The 22065-nt window shown below is 34.6% G+C and overlaps 2 protein-coding genes and 1 pseudogene across 3 annotated transcripts; all 3 read left to right on the top strand.

The window, feature by feature from the left end:
• Positions 1–208: 208 nt before the first annotated feature.
• On the top strand, positions 209–4604 carry LOC108224684 (uncharacterized). Its single transcript, XM_017399370.2, has 4 exons — positions 209–652; positions 1906–2129; positions 3778–3885; positions 4225–4604. Exons 1-4 carry the CDS (start codon positions 463–465, stop codon positions 4342–4344), a joined length of 642 nt encoding a protein of 213 aa, XP_017254859.1. The 5' UTR covers positions 209–462; the 3' UTR covers positions 4345–4604.
• Positions 4605–5529: 925 nt separating this feature from the next.
• LOC108227425 (uncharacterized) lies at positions 5530–13346 on the top strand (annotated as a pseudogene).
• A 4920-nt stretch (positions 13347–18266) lies between these two features.
• On the top strand, positions 18267–21386 carry LOC108227517 (tubulin alpha-2 chain). Of its 2 annotated transcripts, XM_017402704.2 has the most exons (5): positions 18276–18569; positions 19692–19926; positions 20017–20387; positions 20503–20963; positions 21046–21343. In XM_017402704.2, the coding sequence occupies exons 1-5, from the start codon at positions 18477–18479 to the stop codon at positions 21236–21238; spliced, it is 1353 nt and encodes a 450-aa protein (XP_017258193.1). In that variant the 5' UTR covers positions 18276–18476; the 3' UTR covers positions 21239–21343. The 2 variants fall into 2 exon arrangements, with proteins under 2 accessions (XP_017258192.1, XP_017258193.1); XM_017402703.2 differs by having other exon boundaries at positions 18267–18569; positions 20503–21386.
• Positions 21387–22065: the final 679 nt, after the last annotated feature.

Below are 22065 nucleotides of genomic sequence, written 5' to 3'. Positions count from 1 at the left end.
AACGATATACTGATTGAAAATTAGCGTTTCAAGAACATACAAAATGCGAATATACAAAATATAATGTACTCTCGTTATAAAAAAACTGCACAGTAACGGATTTAACTCGAGGCAAACAATATGGACCACCTCCACCTCTTAATTTTGTTGACAGAACCCCTGACAAACTTGAGTCCTATAAAAATCCTTTCCAAAGTAGTTCTAACTCCTACGCCACAAAATATAGAAAATCTAGAAAACAAAATCTAGCGCGCACAATAGAAAACATCGATCCTAAAATCTCTAAACTGCGCCTCGTTTTGCTACGACACTTAAAACTCCACTTGCTTTCTCTCTCCAAACTCCTGGTTCTCAGACTTGCACGCTTTGTGTTCTGTAATGAAACAATTCCAACTACTACTCCTGTTCTCTTTCTTTGTTTCTTTCTGACTTTCCCAATTCGTCTCTTATATTTCTAATAATATGGGCTCGACCCATTTGTTAAAAACCGGGTTATCTCCTCTTTGTGCCTCTCAATCGACCAAAACTAGCCTTTTCTGCTCTAAATTTACAAGTTTCAGAGGTTTTAAAAGCAGCCCATGTTTTAAATATGTTGTTCATAGAAGATTTAGTGTTTGTTCTAAGCTTCAAGAAGGGGACAGGCAAAGCAATGGTATGTTTGTGCTGTGTGTGTATTGTTTGTATTCTATTTCTTTTAGTTTGTGGAAGTGTTTCATTAATTGATTTGGTATGGAAATGTTTTTATTTTTGAGTGTGTTTATGAGTGAATTTGTGCTGATTTGAAGTAGTTTTGTGTATGAGATAGTGGTTTAGATTATATTATTAATATTGGATATTAAGAAAATAAAGATTAATGGTTAAAGGGCGAAGTAGGGTGAAGAAAGTTTATTGATTATTGATTTGGAGGGTTTGAATTTTGGAAGAGCTGAGGATCGACGGGGAGGTGGTGATGTGATGGATGTTTTAATCTGTAATGTAAAGGAAGCATTAGGTGAATTGTGAGAGTAAATAACATTTGATGGTTCTGACTTCTGAGAGTGGAAGACTGATAATTGTGGCGAAATATGAGAAGTTGAGAATTGAGTGAACTAGGTGATGAAGGATTGCTTGATAAATCAAAGGAGAATACTGGCAAGTGATGGAAGGCAATGATACAACAAGATTTTTTTTGACTGTTTGGTCATTGTCAGTGGAGACAAAGGAGTGTTTATTGTGCATTTAGATAGTTGGGCAAGGAAAGGAGGTGTCCACAATCGACTTTGGCGGCTGTCTATATCAATCTCAGTAGCAAGTGATGGACACATAACACTAGTCGTAGTCACTGAAAGTTATCAAAGCATTGGTCATATCTAATTTTTGGTGACAATTTTAAAATTTTCTTGTTGAAAAACATTAGACAAATTTGAATTGCACGAGGGGGGGGTTGGGGGGGGGGGGGGGATACAGCTGTAGAATGAGGGTATAAGTTTGACATGTAGGTTTGGGGTATAAGATGGATCATAACCTTGTCTGATATTAAGTAAAGTGAAGTTCCCACCTTTTTACCTTGACATGGGATTTGTTTTGTACAAGACTATTATGACAAACCAGATTACTACTACTACTCAGTACATGAACTATGTGGATATCTGATCGCTTATCATCTACAGCTGGATATAGTAGTTTAATCCTTTGCAGAAACTAATTGTCAAGAAACATAACAATGGAATTCAGTCTGGTCAGTTACATTAACTCATTGCAATTTGAAGTCTAACAGGCTTGTAATGTTACAACATCACGTAGTTTAGATATTGTGGATATTAAGTCCCCAGTTATACCCCTGTTTCCCATTTAAGTGGTACAATCTTTGTCATGTTTTTTGTGGATACACCGAAATTGTTTCTTCATGTCATTAGTATTTTCCAGGTGAAGAACCTACAGAGTCTTTGTTCATGAAAGAATTAAAAAGACGTGGTATGACCCCCACTTCCCTGCTCGAAGAAAGCAACAGGAGCTATGTTGATGATGAGATTAGATTTAAGGATGAAGATGGTGGATTTTCAAACAGAAATGCAGTGTCGACTGATATGGAGAAGAGTTTGCTAAATCAAAGGGAACGTTCCATTGCCTTGAATAGTGAAGGTCTTGAGGTTAGCTGATTTGAGTTCTTTTACTATTTACTTGTTTAGTTTTTCCTCTTCTATTCAATTAGATTCTTGTCTAAGAATTCCAATTTGTCGCAGGTTATTCTATACATATTTTTTGCTGCACCATATATTCTTGTTTTATATCTCTTTTCACTCATTAGTATTCCCAAAATAATTCACCTTTGCCCACTGTGTAGCAAGAGTTACAAAACTTGCAAGCGAATAGGGAGATTGAACCATATATATAGCATATATTTAAATCTGCAACAGATATACTAGATGAATAATGCGAATCTTCACAACTTTTATGTCTTTTTATTACTTTATTCTGATGTGACATAACATGTTAATTATACATAGATGCCCCGTATGACTTCACGCTTTCCTAGATGAGGCTAGTATTCCCCTAGTACTATTATCTGTGATAATATTGTAGGCATTACCTACTGTGCAGTTAGAAGTGCTTCTAAAGAAGGCATATAAACTAATTTTTTAGATGAATGTTTAATACTTTGTGAATTCTGTTTTGTATTTCTTGCAGCTATTTTTTCAGATGTAATCACAAAAAAAAATAACTGTAGAAACTTGTTCTTATGCTGAAATTTAAAGTGTAACATAAAACGTAAGATGGAATGAGCTTGTAAATTCTAATAAATGGAAAAAGAGTGAAATAAACAAATGTGAGTTTTATCTGAAAATTGAAATTTAACCAAGTCAGAGGATGCAGTAATCTAGATGGCCTGATTAATTTTCATATGACAGCTTTTCCCTTCTTTCAGAAAATGGTAACCATTTACTTTAAAAGAAAAAGTTTAATCTTATAGGAAAGAAGGATGACTTTATGATTGAATCCTTTTGTACTATCTTGAATCTTGATGATGAAACACTGATATGAAACTAAGATTGTCAATGTTTAGAATTTTTTTTTTCTTTTGAATAATGTTTAGAATTTTTAGATATATAATATATTGAAATGGTTAAATTTTGGTGTTGATTTATCGGTGTAAGGTCCTTCTGCCACCTAGTAAAAGTAATACGGCGTGCCTGCAAAAATCATACATCATATAACATATAACTATAGGACAAGAAATACAAATGATACTGTTCAAATTAGGATGATATGTCAAGGGGATTTTGAAATCGAATGATAAATTTGTGTAAATAATGGAAAACTGAATATTTGCTAAGAAATTAGCAAAAATGGGCTGTGGCTGTACTGTAGTTATTCTTTTATATAGCATTTGATACTTGTGATTTACCTCTGTCATGACAAACTATAAATTACATGGAGAATAGTATATATTCATGACATGGTTCACCGAGTTAAGTTCCATATTTTTGGAAAATATAGAAGTCTTCCGCTAACTATATTATGCATGATAGCTGACTTGTCTTGATTGTAAAGGCAAGACGAGTCAAAGGCTGATTTAAAATATGTGCATTGTCAACTGAGATCATGTTACAGTATTGCATATGATTCTGACCATTTTTTAGTTCATAAAGTCTGCAGTTTTCATCTTCTGTATATCTTAATATGTAAATAAATGAACAGTTAACCTACTGTATTCTAGTTTATCTTTTATCCTCTTCCCTTCATGTTTTTAGTATGTCATTGGTGCCAGAAAATTAGCCTAATGTCCTTTGATTTCAGGGATTATTTCCACGTGCGAAACTCTTGCTATCCCTTGGAGGAACATTTTTCTTGGCTTTTTGGCCATTGATCATCTTAACTGTTGCATCCTTCACTGCTGTATATCTTGTAAGTTCTCCTGGTCTTCAATACTTTGGCCAGAGATCCTCTGATATTGCAAGTGTGTTGCTTATTCGAAATATAAAAGAAAAAGTAATAATATGAAATCTCTACTGGTGACATTTTGTATGACATGTTTGAAGTGTGTCTTGTTCACGGGTCCCTTCTGCTATAAGCAGCATCATGCGAATGTGCTCAATATCGTGATATTATAAAACCACAGAGCAAACATGGCAAATACTATACAATTACTTTTTACTTGACTGATAGTGCAAGTGTGTTGCTTATTCGAAATATAAAAGAAAACATCACAAACATCTTATTCATCATCTTCATTTTTCTCTTCAGTATTTTGGATCTAGCTTTGTCCATGATGGCAAGGATCATGCGGCACTACCTCAATACATAGATCCGTATGCTCTTTTGGAGGAAGACAGGATATCTCAAACAGCACCGCGTCTAAAGTGAAGGACGTGCACACCAACTTCTCCGTACTTAAGTTATATAGGTTGCCGTTGCTCGTTTGCCTTCACCTGGATTCTTTCCCCGTAAAAATGTTAGTGACAGGTTCAATGTCTATAGCACTTTTCCCCCAGTTATGCCAGTCCTATTGGAGTGTGCTATATATAATCCTTTACAACGTGTAATGTGTACTTGTTTAATAGTAGCAAAATTATGAAATTAATATAATTTAACCAATGTTTCATTATATTTAGTTTCTTTTGGAACTTTTGTGGTTATCAGAATGTTGCTTATCTTGGTAAAAAAATAGCTAAGTATTTAATCCGGAATTAATTTTACTTGATACTATCTTTTACTGAAATTCATAGAACATTTTCTAAAAAGTTAAATAAACATATATTAAATCTTGGTACAAGTATCTTGTAGGATTCAACAAAACATGAATAGTTAAAAAGTTAAATTAAATAAAATATTTTTCGGAAAAACTTTTTCGCACTAACGAGCTTTGACATCTATACTATAATATAATAAGTCAACATGAGTATAATTTGTAGTTCAAGATTTTAGTTATACTAACCTTTAACCCGTGCGAAGCACGGGTGGGTATATAGTTCGTAATTTAACATTATTTTATTGGTATTTTAGTATTAATGGATTGAATTTTAATTAAATTATATTATTCATCTGACTAGATTACCGAATCTTTCAAAGGTATTACACGATCGGCTATGTTTGGAAAAGATTAGAATTTTCTGATTTTTTTTATTTTTAAATTTATGTGTACTAAATTCGGATTAAATGTATTAAAATCCTAATATATATATATATATATATATATATATATATATATATATATATTAGGGGTTGTCCAATTTTAAGTAATCGGGAGAAAATATAGTCAGTTGAATAATATAATTTAATTAAAATTCAATCCATTAATATTAAGATACTAATAAAATGATGTTAAAATTCAAATTATAAATAAGAAATTACGAACTATATACCCGCCCGTGTTTCGCACGGGTTAAAAGGCTAGTCCAATCTTAACCATAGAAATGAGCCTATCTCAAGTTTTCATTTTAAAGTACTGTTTCTGTTTTTTTTTTTTTTCGGTTTTTATTTTATTTTAATCTATCTACTATATCTATTATACGAGAACAGGTTAGTTTACTGAGCAAATTAATTCCCGCTTCGGTCGTTCCAACCCTCCTTCCAAACCTGCTCATTAAACCCCATGTATTACCCATCTACATACAAACAGACATCTCCCTTCAGTTGAAATCCACGGTCATCATTTCCGGCAAGTGATGGCCCGAACGAAGCACCCTGCCAAACGTACCTCCGGTCACCGCTCCCGAGGTCTCTCTCCCTCACACGCACTTATTTTATTAATTTAATTTGTACTGTTTTTCAATTGCTCTTTACAAGCCCTAAATTATCTTCCTCCTTTTTTGTTACAGGTCCCCCTCTCTCGGTCTCTCTCTCTCTCTCTCTCTCTCCCTCTCTCGGAAATTCGAGTTATATAAAATTTTGAATGCTGACGAGTTTTTTATACGGGGAACTCCGAGACGAAGAAGTACTGCTACCCCGAGTGAGTTTATCTTTATAATCTTCGTATTGTTCGAGTCAGGGATTCAGTTATTGTTAGTCAAATGAAACTGTTTTCGTTGATATAGGAGAGGCAGATGCACAGGAACAACAACAGCGAAAGCCCCATAGATTTAGGCCTGGTACTGTGGCTCTTCGTGAGATACGTAAGTTTCAGAAGACTTGGAACCTTCTAATTCCTGCTGCTCCGTTTATCCGCACTGTAAGTTATCTCTTGTTTAAATTTCTGTTTAATTTTGTATTTGGTTTGATTCGGATATAATTGCCCTTAGTAATGGATGGAAATTTGAATTATATCGATTGTGGAAGTGTGAACTGATAGTAATTAAAGTTTAAATGCTGTGAACCAGAATGGCATGGGATATTGTGGTATGATTTAATTGAAGTTGTACCTTATCGGGTTCTTATTTGTTTTGTACACTCAAGATCTCTAGCTACTTTATATAGTCAGATGCCCTGATTTATTTTCATTACTAACAATGTTAATGTAGGTATTATTTTTTAAAAATTTACCCCCCAAATCTGGTTCTCTTTTCTTGTATGATAGAAGTTATTTGGCAGAGTGTGTTATTATGTGAATATCAAACAACCTGAGCAACAGAATACTGATTTAAAATGAACTACGGATTATAAATCTATTTGAATTTGTCTGTAGTATCATGAGTGACTAGAATATATTGTGCAGAATTTTAGCCATTTTAGTAACCCCATTTTGTAGTCAGACGTGCCTGTCCAGAGACATCCCCAAACTTGGGTATTTAGAAGTTTCGAATAATTTACAAATTGGAAAGTCTTTTTTGCCTATACCCTTTAAATCTATTTATTTTTTTGATATCCAATGCAGCTGTATACTTTTTACAGGTTAGTAAAGCACATAGTTGGACATGTATGGATTTATACATTTTTGCAACTCCATATCGTGTGACATGGGACTACTACTTTATAGCTCGCGAACATACGCTTGAGTTTTCAGAGTGGGAAGGGAAAGCTGAGTATGAATATGTGAGTACAAATGTACAATAGCTTTACATCTTTAGGCTTACATGAGATGTTCAATCAGTTAAGAGCCTCACTTCTTTCTTCATTTTTCCTGTGAACAGGTTAAAAGAAAGGGAGTATCAATTTTCCTCATGCAAGCAGGGATGCTCGGAACACTTCAGGCGCTGTGGGAAGTGTACCCCCTTTTCACAAATACTCAATGGGATGAGAATTCTAATATTGCATTTCTTGAGAAGCATATGGAGGCTTCCTTTAAAGACCGTCCTCAACCGTGGTATACAAATATTAGTGTTGACGATGTACACTCTGGAGACTTCCTGGCCATATCAAAAATCCGAGGCAGGTGGGGCGCATTTGAGACTCTATAGAAGTGGGTATCAGGAGCTTATGCGGGTCACACTGCAGTCTGTTTAAAGGATCCTGAAGGCAAGCTATGGGTTGGGGAATCAGGACATGAAGATGAGAATGTATGTTTTAATAATTTTTCTGAACAATTTCACTTAAATGGTATTGTTAATATATAGTATCTGTCTTCATATGTGTGCTGCAGGATATGGAAATTGACACACTCCTAACCTATGTTGATGAAAATTATTTCACTTGCTGATATAAAATGTCTTATTTTTTGTTGAAGGTCTAATTTATTTATTTGTTTTTAAAAAAAATGACATGTGCCAGCTATTACACAATACAAATTTCTACTTCACTTTTAGATTTCCTTGGGAACATGACAGAATAGTGTGCATGACATTTTTTTAAAAAAAAATTGATCATGTCTTCATCGTTGAGTATAATTAGTGTTAATGCAAGCTTTTTATATTTTCTAGGGGGAGGATATTATCGTGATATTACCATGGGATGAATGGTGGGAATTTGAGCTGACTAAAGATGATTCCAATCCGCACATAGCATTACTTCCTTTGCATCCTGGTCTTCGTGCCAGGTTCAATGAGACTGCTGCATGGGAGTATGCTAGAAGCCTGACTGGTCAGCCATATGGTTATCATAATCTAATATTTAGCTGGATTGACACAATTGATCAAAACTATCCTCCTCCCTTGGACGCTCATTTGGTATTGCATCCTAAACATTATACCTTTACTAAAAAATTGCAAGCTGTGCATCCAATACTTTCTGGTGATTAATTCTTTACATTAGAAACAAGATTTTACAAGTTATAGAGCTTGTGGTGCTTAATAGAGTATAAAAAAATAAATAAATACTTATCCATATTGATTTAAGGAGAATGTTAGTATATTTTAAGTGATGTTGTAGATGTCAACATACTTACTAATAATAGGATAGATGTTTGTTACATGTCTTTTTGGTGGTTATTAATCATTATCTGCGTTTTGATACAGATTGCTTCTGTTATGACTGTGTGGAATCAGTTACAGCCCGAATATGCTGCTAACATGTGGAATGAAGCATTAAACAAGAGACTTGGTACAAAGGTAGTTAAAACCTTTGTTTGGCTCGCTTTTTATGCAATTGGGCTCTCTCTATCGATGAAAGTAGTTGATATCGTTAACTCTCTCACGAACTAATGATTGCTGCACTTTCATTTCATAAAATGTGTGATTTATATCACAGCTGTCAAAGAAGTTGACCTCAGATTTATCCCTCGACCTACTTGTAGCACACACGGAGCTTCTTTTTCTCAAAGCATAGTAATATTTTTTGGTGGTAGTTGTATTGTTGCCCACTACTACAAAATATTATATATGGATTCCTTGTAAAGTGGTTGGATTTCTGGAAGAACTGCATTCCTTGCTGCCGGCAGACCTTCCAAATTGGCTGTGAGAAGGAAGCCAAGAAAGCTTAGCGGAAAACCTTTGGGCAAGCCAAAGAAGGTAATTTCCTTAAAAAAATATATGGTTAATTTCAGGTTTGATAAATTGCATCTTACTTGCTTTCTTATCAGTCTTAATTATCTTCAAGATGTTGGATTTCAGTAAATGTTTTATGTTATACTAAATATCAAAACTCTATTGATATTATATTGTTGTCTTGCATGCCTACCTTTTAATTACTCCCTCTGTCCCATTTAATTGTATACGTTTCTTTTCAACTGCTCGACACGCATTTCAATGCTCTTATAAAACATAGTTCCGTAACTTATTTTTGAGATTTTCTTTTTCTGAATAAAAATATAACATTCAAACTTTAATTCAGAAAAAGAAATTTTTAAAAATAAATTACACAACTACATTTTACAGGAGCATTAAAGTCCGTGCCGCGTCCCCGTCCCCCAATGTATACTACTCAGGGGGACGGAGGGAGTATATTTTTACTGTAAGTTTTATGCATACAACTTCGGTGTCCAGTTTCCTACAAAACTTCCATCTCTCTTTTAGGGTTAGATTTCAAAACTGCGATTGTAAATTTTTGGATTCCTTTTTGAGGGCAGGAAATTTGAGTTTAAAATGTTAGCTCGTGATTACTTATGCACTACAGTGTTATTACTTTTTTGGCGCAAATGTTGCATCCACGACAAGTGTGCGGTAATTGCACGCAAACCAATTCAAATCTTAATCTAACCACTGAACACTATGGTTCCATTTTGTTTATATACAGTCAAAGCTACTTCATACCAACATTTAAAAACTTATACAAGATCTTGTTTTTCTCCCTGCCCTTTTATTTATCTTAAATTGACATTTGACATGGTTTTTTCCTCTTATTTTCCTGTTTTAGTTTAATGCACTTAAAACTTCCAAATATATATTTCACTTTGCACTTAGGTTTTTTGTGTGTGCTTCGTCATCAATTTCATTACTCGATTCTTTATTTTATCGGGTTTTATATCATAGTGCCCACCGTTCTTGCCAAAAACTATCAAATGACTACCCAATCTCCATGGAGACTCATTTTAGCCACTAGAATCACTATATATATATATATCACTGTGTTAACTCTTGAAAAATAATTAACAGAAAACTTAATGGAATCATGATCAGTAGATGATGTGTAGCCATATGGGTCACAAAAAGATCTAAAACTGAAGGTTACAAAGAAGTATAAAAAGATGGTAGCGAACACATCATATGTTTGTTAACTTTTTCATTAGTATTTTTTCAAGATTTAACAAGTGATATATATAGTGATTACAGTGGTTTAAATGAGTCCCCGTGGAGATCGCGTAGTCACTTGATAGTTTTTGATGAGAATGGTGGGCGCTTTGATATATCACCCTTATTTTATCTGCTAAAGTTCAGCTATAGCCTATAGCGCTATTCCTTCCAATATAATAATAACCAACTTTGTTTCTCACACATGAATTGAAAACTCATAATGTCTTTATTACTTGATAAATTTGAAATTATGTGAAGTTTGTGCATTTGGAACTTCATGATTATGTGATCCATTTGCATGCATCTGAAACTTCCAATAGGAAAGAAGTCGTCCCCTTTTGTAATTAAATAATCCCTTAAAGAACCGGATCAAATAGTGCAGGAGATTGTATGATCCTGAAAACTGAAATTTAGAGATAGTCAAAATAGCTAAAGATAAATATTAAGGAAAGCAGCAAGATTTTGTGGTAGTAGAACTTTAGAAGTCTATTATTAATTTATTATATTTGCTAGATGGTTGATACATTCCCTTTTGATGTTATGCATTAGGTGAATCTTACACACATACACACATTAGTTTTTATAAATTAGCATGGTTTATATTATTTCAAATTTTCAATAAATCATGTTATCCAACCTGTGTGAACATATTACTTTCATGGACATGGTTGTCAAGTAGTGCTCTTTAAAGAAACATTTGCTGATATTATTTACAAAGCATGTCTGGGGCTGATTCATTGACCCAGTGCAGTTTACGGACAGACTTTTCACCTTGCAGGTACATTTTTTATGTTTATTTCATGAATTACTGGAGTTCCACTAGAAGGATTTGCTACCTGAAATTACTTGATCCTTGCAGGTTCGGGCACGATTCAGGCCCCTGAAGCTATACCAGATAGAACGCCTGTTACACGCAAACAAGATCAAGGTGAGGCATTTTTAGCTACTTGTGCATACATTATATCTGATTTTCAGAAATTTTTAGTTTCGTTTTATTTGATTTTTATAGTGAATATGTTCTTTTAAGTTTTATATTTGTGAAATGGTTAAGACTCGGAGTAGAGGATTCACCTTAATTTTTATAAAATAACAGCCTGTTCATTGAAACCCATGTTGCTTTCCTGATGCCCTTGAGTACATAAATGGCAGTGATGTCTTATTTCAGGACAGACTTCTCCTAAGACGTTGCGGAGAATGTGGTACTGATGTCTGATGTCTTATTTCAGGACAGACTTTTCACCTTGCAGGTACATTTTTCATTCTTAGTTATAATTCACAAGATTGATACCAGGACACCTGAGCAATTAACGATTTTTTAGTGGAGACACGCATATGACATGATAATAGAAAAGAGGCGAAAAAGACTTGAAGTGTTTTTTTACCATTACAATTAGAGAGAAATAGAAAGCTATTGGTGACTACAATTATCTCATTAAATTTATTTTTCTTGCGTTGCTTATATGAAAAGTAGATTAATTTTTTTGTTTTATAGTCTGGCCTTTTAAAATATTTTACAAACTAATGCCGTGTTACTTATTGACAAAGGTTTTTACTACAATATGTATCATATATCAACAAATAACTCTTAGCTTTATAACTCTAAGAACAAGAGGAGCTATTTAGAAAGGAAAAGAAAAGAACAAGAAGAGTCACTCTAGCTAAAATAAGTTTATGTCTTCGCAGTTATGTCATTTTTCTAACCTCCAACCTTTTTCTTTACTTTTTTTCCTTATATATTTAAAAAGAAGAAGAAGAAGGGATAAGAGCCAAAGTTGGCTAAAATATTATACCTGAAGAAGTTGTTCGAGCAAAAACTGCTTGAATGTATTGTTTTGGTAGATTTCCCGAAGATTCTATCAAATTTCGTTTTATTAAGCCATCAGCCGAACCACAAGATATGACTTCGGTGACTACTAAATTAAAGTCAATAGCTGATCTCACTCTCTATTGCTTGCTGAACCAAGCCGGATATAATCGGACTTGCCATTACTGAAAGAATACACAATTACACATGGAAAATCCCATGTTCACTTGCAACTTGAAGGTCAGTTTTTTGCTCAAATTACTACCCCAACTTATCATCACCACTAAGACCAGTACAGATGAGCTTTGGACTGACATATTACTTGATCCTATGTGCATATTAAAAAGTGGAGGTGCTTTAGACTTGATCAATATAAGAAACATGTATAAAACTAATTAATACTAAATTAAAACAAGATAACATGGTAGTAGTATTTGTTTTTTTCCAGTATATGAGAGCATAATGTAGGATCTTAATTTTATAAACATAATACAATCGACTATGCAAAAAAAGAGAGGGAGCATAAATAGGAATCAGCTTATGTAAATGATATCTTTTAGCTCCCTATTTATTTATTATTTCAAAAATTCATTGTTATTTGAAAATAATCTAAATATGATTACTAAATTATTACCAATTAATCATTGTAAAGGAGAGTTAATCTTTTTGCACACATTTTTATGTTCTTAGACTATATAATTAAAATTAATATTATTAATTGATTTTTCGTTAATTAGAATTTAGATTAAATATGTTATTTGTAAAATAAAAATTCGAAATTTAGTTATTCAGCCAAAACATTTAATAATGTATGCATAAAAGTCAAAAAGCCGTACAAAATAAAAGATGAAACAAATAAAGTATTTGGCTATTTGCTAATTAGAAGCTTTATGACCATAAAAATCAATTAAGGTAATTTGTTTATAAGTAAGAAGATATTATATTGTTTAATTGTTTTAAGCTAAAAGGGGATTATCTTATTTAATTGGTTTTTGTTAAGGAGTAGGAGTTGATGGAGGAACCAGTTCATATGTGCAAATCTATTATTGCATAACATTTGGGTATCGTATCCATATGATTTTGTTTCCCTTTTTATGGCCATAGGATTTTACTTGGTTTATATTGAAGCGTAGAAGTTAAAATGTTTATAAATTTGTGAAATTTGTGTATATAAACGTTATTTGCGGGGAAATATAGGTGTATGAGTTATTGAATTAATATTCTATTAAGTACATATGCTAACAAGTCACAATTGTCTATTTCTCAAGCAGGTAAATGGAGCAAACTTTTAGGAAAAGAGGCCGACCAAGAGTTACAGAGGATGTAATATTATTATAGTTGAGGGATGGAAATATATAATTTGAACCCGGTATATATTGTCATGTATGCATGTTGTCCCTCCATTCTTCAGTGTTTTGACTTCTGAGGTATAATGTCGTATCATTGAAGATGAGAAACAATTTTGTATTTCAGAATTCAATCACTTAACTTAATTGTATCTCAGTTAATATCTGTTAATTCAATCAAGAATGGCTTGTGTCAACATCGAAGAATATGAGACTCATACTAGGCCCGTGCCTTGCACGGGCACCAATGCTAGTTATATATATAATGCTGCAACAAGAAGATTGGTCGAGCCATTTTAATCCATGTCATCGCCACATCAGCTTGGTGTAAGATATTTTAATCCAATCATATAGCCACGTCAGTCATAGACATTACGCATAGAATCTTTTGATCTCCCGGTTTCCAAAACCTCTGCCTCTTCAATTTCCTGTTATATCCCGACTCCTGCTACATGTTTCCTCTTATCTCATCACTCCTGCCAAGTGATGAATAAATTCTTGCTGGCCGCATTTTATTTGTTCTGGTTTTAGCGAATAATCGACATGTTCTTTGACAATCAGCAAAAAAGCGTGCCTTCAATGTGTTCGCATAAATGATTGAGTGCCTTCTATGTATCGGATGTCTTGCGGAGCTAATAAAATCAATCACACTGGTGAGTTTAGAGTTATGGCTGGCATTTTAATTCTATTTTCTTTTAGATTATGTTCATGTTGGAAATGATCGGATGTTTGAATGGTTGCGGACTTGCAGCGGACAAGTAGAGGTGGTTCTCTACATATGGGTATTACTAAGTAGAGGTTTCATTTCAACAGATTAACAATGATTTTATCGCTACTCAATTCTAGCAAGCATTCAGAACCAAAATTATCCCTAATTTGGAAATAGCATTTTTTTGGTGGATGTTTATCATCATTCAAATTCATTGATTAGTCTTTCAGGAATAACAAACATGTCACAAAAAGGTTTATGGATTCGAGCAATCTAGGTATGGTGGCATTACATCCTCTCTCACATGAATTTACATCTCAGCAGACAACACACTCTTATTGGTAAATCTCCAATGATTAAGACATTCTTAAACTTGGTTTCATGACATAGGATCACACAATATTTTTCAAAAAGTTTTAACCGAGCGTATGTGGTCAGTAATGATATCTCCCCCTAATTACTGTGTTTTTATGTCCAGACAAAGCTCGAGCCTTTCCACCTTTAATCACTTGTGAGTGGTTTGATATCAGATGGTGTTCTTGCATAAGACATCCAGGAAGTATCATCATTTCGACATCCGCGAGGTTTCTATTTTTCTACTTCTTCAGAGTTCTTTGAAATTTGTTTTCCTATTTTGTGTAGGAAGCCTGACAGAAAGTGCCTTTTAAATCTTTTTAATATCCTTTCCCCTTTCTCAACTAAAATTAAGGAATCTATTTCGGTGCCAAAATTTTGGATTAGGTTGTTTTTATGGTTAATTAGACAAACTTTAACTATAATTTATATCTTGGTGTTTTAGAATATTAAACCTTAGAGTAGAATACATATACTTTCTAATAATATGAATTTTATAATATTTTTCGATCCTACAATATATATGCAAAGTTTGGTCAAAATTTGGTCAATTTGACCATAAAAAATTAAACAAGCTGAAAAATTTGGGACATGGGGAGTATATTTAATAATTTCAATAAAAAGGTACATGTCATTTCTTATTTTATACAGGATGAGTAGAGGTTGCAAAGCCGAAGCTAATCACATAATTAGCGTATCTAATTTAGTTTTTCAGTCGATGAAACTTATCCTCATAATTTAGTTATATCAGATAAATAACACACCATTCAACACTTTTGCAGGGCTGTGCTGGGAAGTGTGAGTGATAACTGTGCTCATCGTGCTCATTGCATGGTGACAATCGTCAAGAAGCCTAAAACCAAGTACTAAGGTTCCTTGATCGAGGGCTATGATTCTTTAACCATACCCACTTCTATTGTGTACTCTCCTCATTTTAAGCCCCCAAAATTAGAGCCTATTTCAGGTGATTCTTAATGTGTATATAATGCTGCAACATGGGGGTTTGTTGAGCCATTTTATTCCATTTCACAATGCCATGTCAGAGCCTTGTCCGCAATTTAATCCACCTCAGCAACAGCCGCTTCAGGCTTCCTACCCTTTATTGCAACCGATTATAACTTGTTTTGATGCCCGACTGTCCCTATCCTCCGCACAGCTCTCAGTTCTGTTTTATAGTTCTCATATGAGTACTTGATGTCGCAGATAAGTCATATGAGGTATGGATGCTACAAATTCTGTTCATCCCTTGAAAGGTCCACCACGAAATACAAGCTGCAGTAGGATCTATGTCTCCAGCTTGGAGGGTCAGGATTTTAGAGCAAGTAAATGTGTAGTGGCAGGACTTTTATGATGGAAAGTTGAAGGCTAATGATTTCACTTTAGATTACTTTTTCTATGCTTTATAATATGGTTTCTTTTTATAAATGTGTCAGAAGTCTGTAGTTACTACATATTCAACATGAAGGTTCTATGCAGGCTTTCAACTATCATTAGTCCTCTATCTCTACATATTTCTGTATAGTTTAGATGACCACAGTGACAATCATTTGTATATACATGAAAAATTGTAAATTTTAAACTGCATTAATTTTTTGTTCATATACTGTTATAGGAAATAATCATATAAAAGACGTGCTTGTTAAACATATGGGAATCTCTGACAAGGATATAGTTACACTGTCTGCCCACTGGTAGATGCTGCTACGTACTATCTTTCTTTCTTCTCACTGTAATTCTTCTTTTGCAATTTATAAATGCAGAATGCTTAATATCTTTTCCTACCTTATTTCCAGGGAAGGGCTCACAAGGAGCGCTCTAGGTTTGAGGGACCCTAGACCATCAATCCTCTTTAAATTTGCTAGAGATCAGCGTGGCAAGTATAGCGTAGGTAAGGAGGCTGAAATTTTTTATAACTCCACTATCTTTTGGGATGAGTTTGTCTGGGGAGGTGCGTGGATGTATTATGCTACAGGAAATAATTCTTACCTCTCCCTTTCTACTAATATTAAAATGACCACACATGCTGGTGCTTTTTGGGGAGGCCAAGATTATGGTGTACTTAGTTGGGATAACAAGCTTGCGGGAGCTTAGGTAAGTTTTGTTAGTCTCGATATTTTGGTTTGAGATTTCCTCTTGCTGCATAATTGACAAGTTCATTGTGTGTACTACTACATTGTTGATGTTCTGCTATTTGGAGTAGTGATTGATATTTAATGTTAGGTTCCTAAGCTCAACGGCTAATCTTATTAGATTTTCTTACCCTATACAGGCATTTAAATCTTAAAAGAAGAATTAAAATCTACTAATCATTTTTTGATTTCTGAGCACTGTTACTACTAATAAAATGCATCACATTTCTCTACATTCTTTCTTAAGCTTGTTAGTTTGCTTATATATATTAAAGCTGTACACAGTGCATTTAAGTTGAAGGACTTATGATCCTCAGTACAGTGTTATGAACTACTTGTTTTGTATCATACACTGATCATTATAACATGAGGTTGTGTGTCATTCAGGTTCCAGCAGATTTATGTGACTACTTACTTAGAAATTTAGTTTTGTAGATGCTACGTACATTAGAATTCCTGAGGAGATAATTAGATGATATGTATAAAATGGATAGAATTATCTCTTCACATTAAAGTTGTTATAGTGCAGAACAGGTAAAGTGTCGAAACTTATCTGCATAACTTCTCAGATATGCCGTTTTGCACATTTAAGATGATTCTTTCGCAAATACCATTTTAAAGAAACTACTGATCTGATGCCTCAGCCTCTTCAATATCTTGTCAATGCTGCATTTTTGGCTACATTATTTAGTGACTATATGGATGCTGCGGATACACCTGGATGGTCCTGGGGACCAAATCTCTACTCAATGATATTCTCCGTTCATTTGCTCAGACCCAGGTATGTTAGACTTTCTGTGATTCTATCCAACTTTAGTTATAGAGCAATGCTTCTTTGCTTTTAGTATGATGGATCTCACCGTAGTTTATTAACTTTTCAGGACAATGTCATTGCTTAGTGATGCCAGTTGTTTATCTGTCTGCTCAAAATGTGGTGCAACAAAAAGCCACAGAAACTCCTACCAAGAGGTTGATCAATTGATTTTCACAATAATGATGCTAAAAGTAATTTAATGGATCTGCAGACTCTTCGCGTCGAGAAAATGACACATTCAAAAAGCGCTCTGACTACGTACAGGTACCAGCCTTCCAGTTAGTGCTGGCTACCTTGGTGATGATATGGTGGAAGAACCAAAAAAAACCTTGACGGAATGTTATTATGATTTTGTGTTTGATTCTCAATAATTTCTATGTAATTTATGATATTTATTCAAGAATTTCAATAACACTTTTCCTTTAGAGAGAGTAATAGTTGATCTAATCTATGTCTCTAGCAAAATATCGGTGGTCTTCTTTTCCTTATGATGTTGGAATGTCCAAAAACGTATGATATTGGATTCATCTTAAATATTATCGTTTCTTTCTATATATTTCTTTTTGAAAGTGAACGTGTAGGATATAATGTTCTCTCCTATCTCTGCAGACACAGAAAGCATTCCTCAATTTATTTTTATGTGTTTCTATAGAAGCTTGTGATAGGTTACAGCTAAGGCTGTCCTTGCCATGCATCTAAGAATACAAAAGTTACAAAAAAATCAATATATATTTTTGAACTTGGTACAACACAACATATAAGAATACAAAAATTGCAAAAACGTCTATATTCTTGAACTTGGTAAATTAGAGTATGCCCGTGCCTCGCACGGGCTATAAAGCTAGTTATTAAAAAAGTGTGAACAAAGTGCTACTAATAATTAATGTATGGGTCCGTTAGGTACATGCTTAAAAATGAAGACAAAACACTCAAATCTCAATTATCATAACGTGACATGTTAGCGCAAAAAGCAAAATCCAAACACGGCCTTGTGACAGCTAAGCGGCAACAAATAAAAAAATCAAAATTTAAACTCATCTAACTAACCAGGGTTAAAAACCAACCAAGCTAAATACCCACGACAGCTTATTAACCTAACCATGGTTAGAAATATATGTCCCATTTTTGTTATAAATAGTAGAGCCACGGCAGAGGCTTGATCTCATTCTCAACAGCTAATTCCGAAAGGCGTCTTAATAAACGCTTATTAGGGTTTCACCTTTGATTTCGTTGTTTCTCGATTCTCGTTTCATTTCCATTAGATTTGTATTTATATAGATTGTGATTTAATTGTATCGAAGATGAGAGAGTGCATCTCCATTCACATCGGTCAGGCTGGTATTCAGGTCGGAAATGCTTGCTGGGAACTCTATTGCCTTGAACACGGCATTCAGGTACTCTCTCTCTCTCTCTCGCTCTCTCTCTTCCCCTCCCTCTCTCTCTCTCCCTCTCTCGCGCTCTCCCCCCCTCTCCCTGATTCTCCCTCTCCCTCTCTCGCGCGCGCTCTCTCTCTCTCTCTCTCTCTCTCTCTGTCTCCCTCTCTCTCCCTCTCTCTCTGTCTCCCTCTCCCTCTCTCCCTCTGTCTCCCTCTCTCCCTCTGTCTCCCTCTCCCCCCTCTCTCCCTCTCCCCTCTCTCTCCCTCTCTCTCTCTCTCTCTCTCTCTGATTATATGTATTTTGTAGTTTGTTAATATCTGAAGATACTGAACGTAAATGATTATATCGTTTTGTTTTATTTTTGTATTAGTGTGTAATTTATACATATTTGTTGTCGCATTAGTTTGAATTTTGTTGTCAGTGATTAGATCTGAACAATTTAGTGTGAAATGATTAGATCTCTTGCACTTCATTTGAGATAGTTGTTGATGGTATTGCTTTCTTGTTATCTTTTGATCATATGTATGTGCACAGTATGTATTATGTAATCAGATTTGTGATTTTAGTATCTTCAACACTGTTATTGTATAAATGTCGATATGGTTAGATATGTGTCCTTTGATGTATGTACTATGCTCGTTTAGATGTGTATTGATATGGAACAAATATATTGTTTTAAATTTTTGTTTTAATTACATTTAGATTTAGATTTCTGTTTTGGTGGTTTATTGTATTTTAATTGTTAATCAGGGAAGATTTTAAATTTAATATTATTAAGGTTGTTTGTTTTTGGTCAAGTTTATCATTGTAACAGAAACAGAGCTTAATGTGACCTCGATGGCTCGATGCACTTGAAAACTGCTTGTTTGTTTTATATGTGAGATCTGATTTTTTTCACAAATGTTAATTTCATTATAGTGTTTAATATTGTGCAACAATCATGAAATGTTTGGAAAATTTTGTGTGTCTTGTAATTTTCTCTGAAACAGGTACATTTGTGATGCATTTCTCGTTGTTAATTTGTGGACTCGGTACCAAACGAGGAAACAGTACTAAAATGGAAACATATTTTTGTAGTTTCTCATACCTTAGTCAGATTTGCAAATCTTTATCTAAGCTTCTCTATCTATGTTTGTGCAGCCTGATGGCCAGATGCCAAGTGACAAGACTGTTGGCGGAGGTGATGATGCTTTCAACACCTTTTTCAGCGAAACTGGTGCAGGGAAGCATGTCCCGAGGGCTATTTTTGTGGATCTTGAACCCACAGTGATTGATGAAGTTAGGACTGGAACTTATCGCCAGCTCTTTCACCCAGAGCAATTGATCAGTGGCAAGGAGGATGCTGCAAACAACTTTGCCCGTGGTCACTACACAAGTAAGTACTTTTTTTTTGGGTACTGATGTAAGCTCCTTGTCTGTGCTATTTGTGTGTTTTGTCACTTAATCTCTTTGTTTCCTGTTTCAGTTGGAAAAGAAATTGTTGATCTCTGCCTGGATCGTATCAGAAAGCTTGCTGATAACTGCACTGGACTCCAGGGCTTCCTTGTTTTTAATGCTGTCGGTGGGGGCACTGGGTCAGGTCTTGGTTCCTTGCTTCTAGAGCGTCTGTCTGTTGACTATGGAAAGAAGTCTAAACTCGGGTTTACTGTGTACCCTTCACCACAGGTCTCAACTTCAGTTGTTGAGCCCTACAACAGTGTCCTCTCGACACACTCCCTTCTTGAGCACACAGATGTTGCTATACTTCTTGACAATGAAGCAATATATGACATCTGCAGGCGCTCACTTGACATTGAGCGCCCAACCTACACCAATCTTAACAGGCTTGTTTCTCAGGTAACATGTTTGCCGTCTTGCTGCTATTATGTGAAACTCTGCAGTGTATTTGTATCTTCAGTTTAAAAAGGGTGGAAAATTGGTTTAGTTGACTTCTTATCTTATATTGTTTTAGGTGATTTCCTCCCTGACTGCATCTCTGAGGTTTGATGGTGCCTTGAATGTGGATGTCACAGAATTTCAGACCAACTTGGTCCCCTATCCCAGGATTCACTTTATGCTTTCCTCCTATGCTCCTGTCATCTCAGCTGAGAAAGCATACCACGAGCAGCTTTCTGTGGCAGAAATCACGAACAGTGCATTTGAGCCTTCTTCTATGATGGCAAAGTGTGATCCCAGGCATGGAAAGTATATGGCTTGCTGCCTGATGTACCGTGGTGATGTTGTTCCCAAGGATGTGAATGCAGCTGTTGCTACTATTAAGACCAAGCGTACTATTCAGTTTGTTGACTGGTGCCCTACTGGTTTCAAGTGTGGTATCAACTACCAGCCACCCACTGTTGTTCCTGGTGGAGACCTTGCTAAGGTTCAAAGGGCTGTTTGCATGATCTCCAATTCAACCAGTGTCGCAGAGGTGTTCTCCCGAATTGATACCAAGTTTGATCTGATGTACTCAAAGCGTGCTTTTGTGCATTGGTACGTTGGTGAAGGAATGGAGGAAGGTGAGTTCTCGGAAGCTCGCGAGGATCTCGCTGCACTTGAGAAAGATTATGAAGAGGTTGGTGCTGAGGGTGGTGAGGATGAAGGTGATGAGGGAGAGGACTACTGAAGGAAACATGGACCATCATGATGTGACCTTTGTTTTGTTTGTTTCTTATGATGTTTTCAGATGTCCAGTCGCAGTACTGTGACTCACTTGCACTGTTCTATTCTATCCTTGCATTTAAACAACTGTTTTCGGTATTGATGTTGCTGTGTTTTTAAAACATGAAAGTCTTTTCTTGTTTGGGATGCAATTCTCTTTGTTTTGGAATGATAAATGAAATGTTCTTTGCTGCACAGCTGGGTTTCATTTCTCTGGTTCTTAAAGATAGACATTAGAGATTTAGAAATGTAACTGGATGTGCAAGCTAAACATACAATGTTAATTGAACTAACCTTTATTGATTGACTATATAATTTCTAAATTATTTTTCTGTTTATCTTAATTATAATAAGGAAGTATAATATCATGAATTTATATTCCAAATTATTATTCTATTTATCTTAATTATAATAAGGAATTATAATTTCATGAATTCATATTTCAAATTACCCCCTCTGTCCCTTTCATTTCTTAGCATTTCTTTTTCACTGCTCGATACGCATTTTAATGCGTCTATAAAACATAGTTCTATAACCTTTTTCTAAATTTTTTTTTTCTGAATAAAAATTTTAAACATCAAACTTTAATTCAGAAAAATAAAAATGTTAAAAAAAGTTACAAAATTATACTTTATAGGAGCATTAAAGTCCGTGCCACCCCCGTCCCCCAATGTTAAGAATTGAGAGGGACGGAGGGAGTATTATTTTAAATCATTTCTACGAGATTATAACGCCATATAAGAGAAGGTAATATAATCTTATGAAAATGTATCAAAAAAGTGATTGCAATATAATTCGATGGATTATAATCTCTTAAATTAAAGAAACTAATATAATCATTTCAGGATTATAATTCTTTTAGATAAATATGGCG

The sequence above is a fragment of the Daucus carota genome, chromosome 6, assembly GCF_001625215.2.
Source record: "Daucus carota subsp. sativus chromosome 6, DH1 v3.0, whole genome shotgun sequence".
NCBI classification, from domain to species: Eukaryota; Viridiplantae; Streptophyta; class Magnoliopsida; order Apiales; family Apiaceae; genus Daucus; species Daucus carota.
The sequence above is the reverse complement of the archived record's forward strand: the minus strand, read 5'-3'. Positions and strand labels throughout refer to the sequence as shown.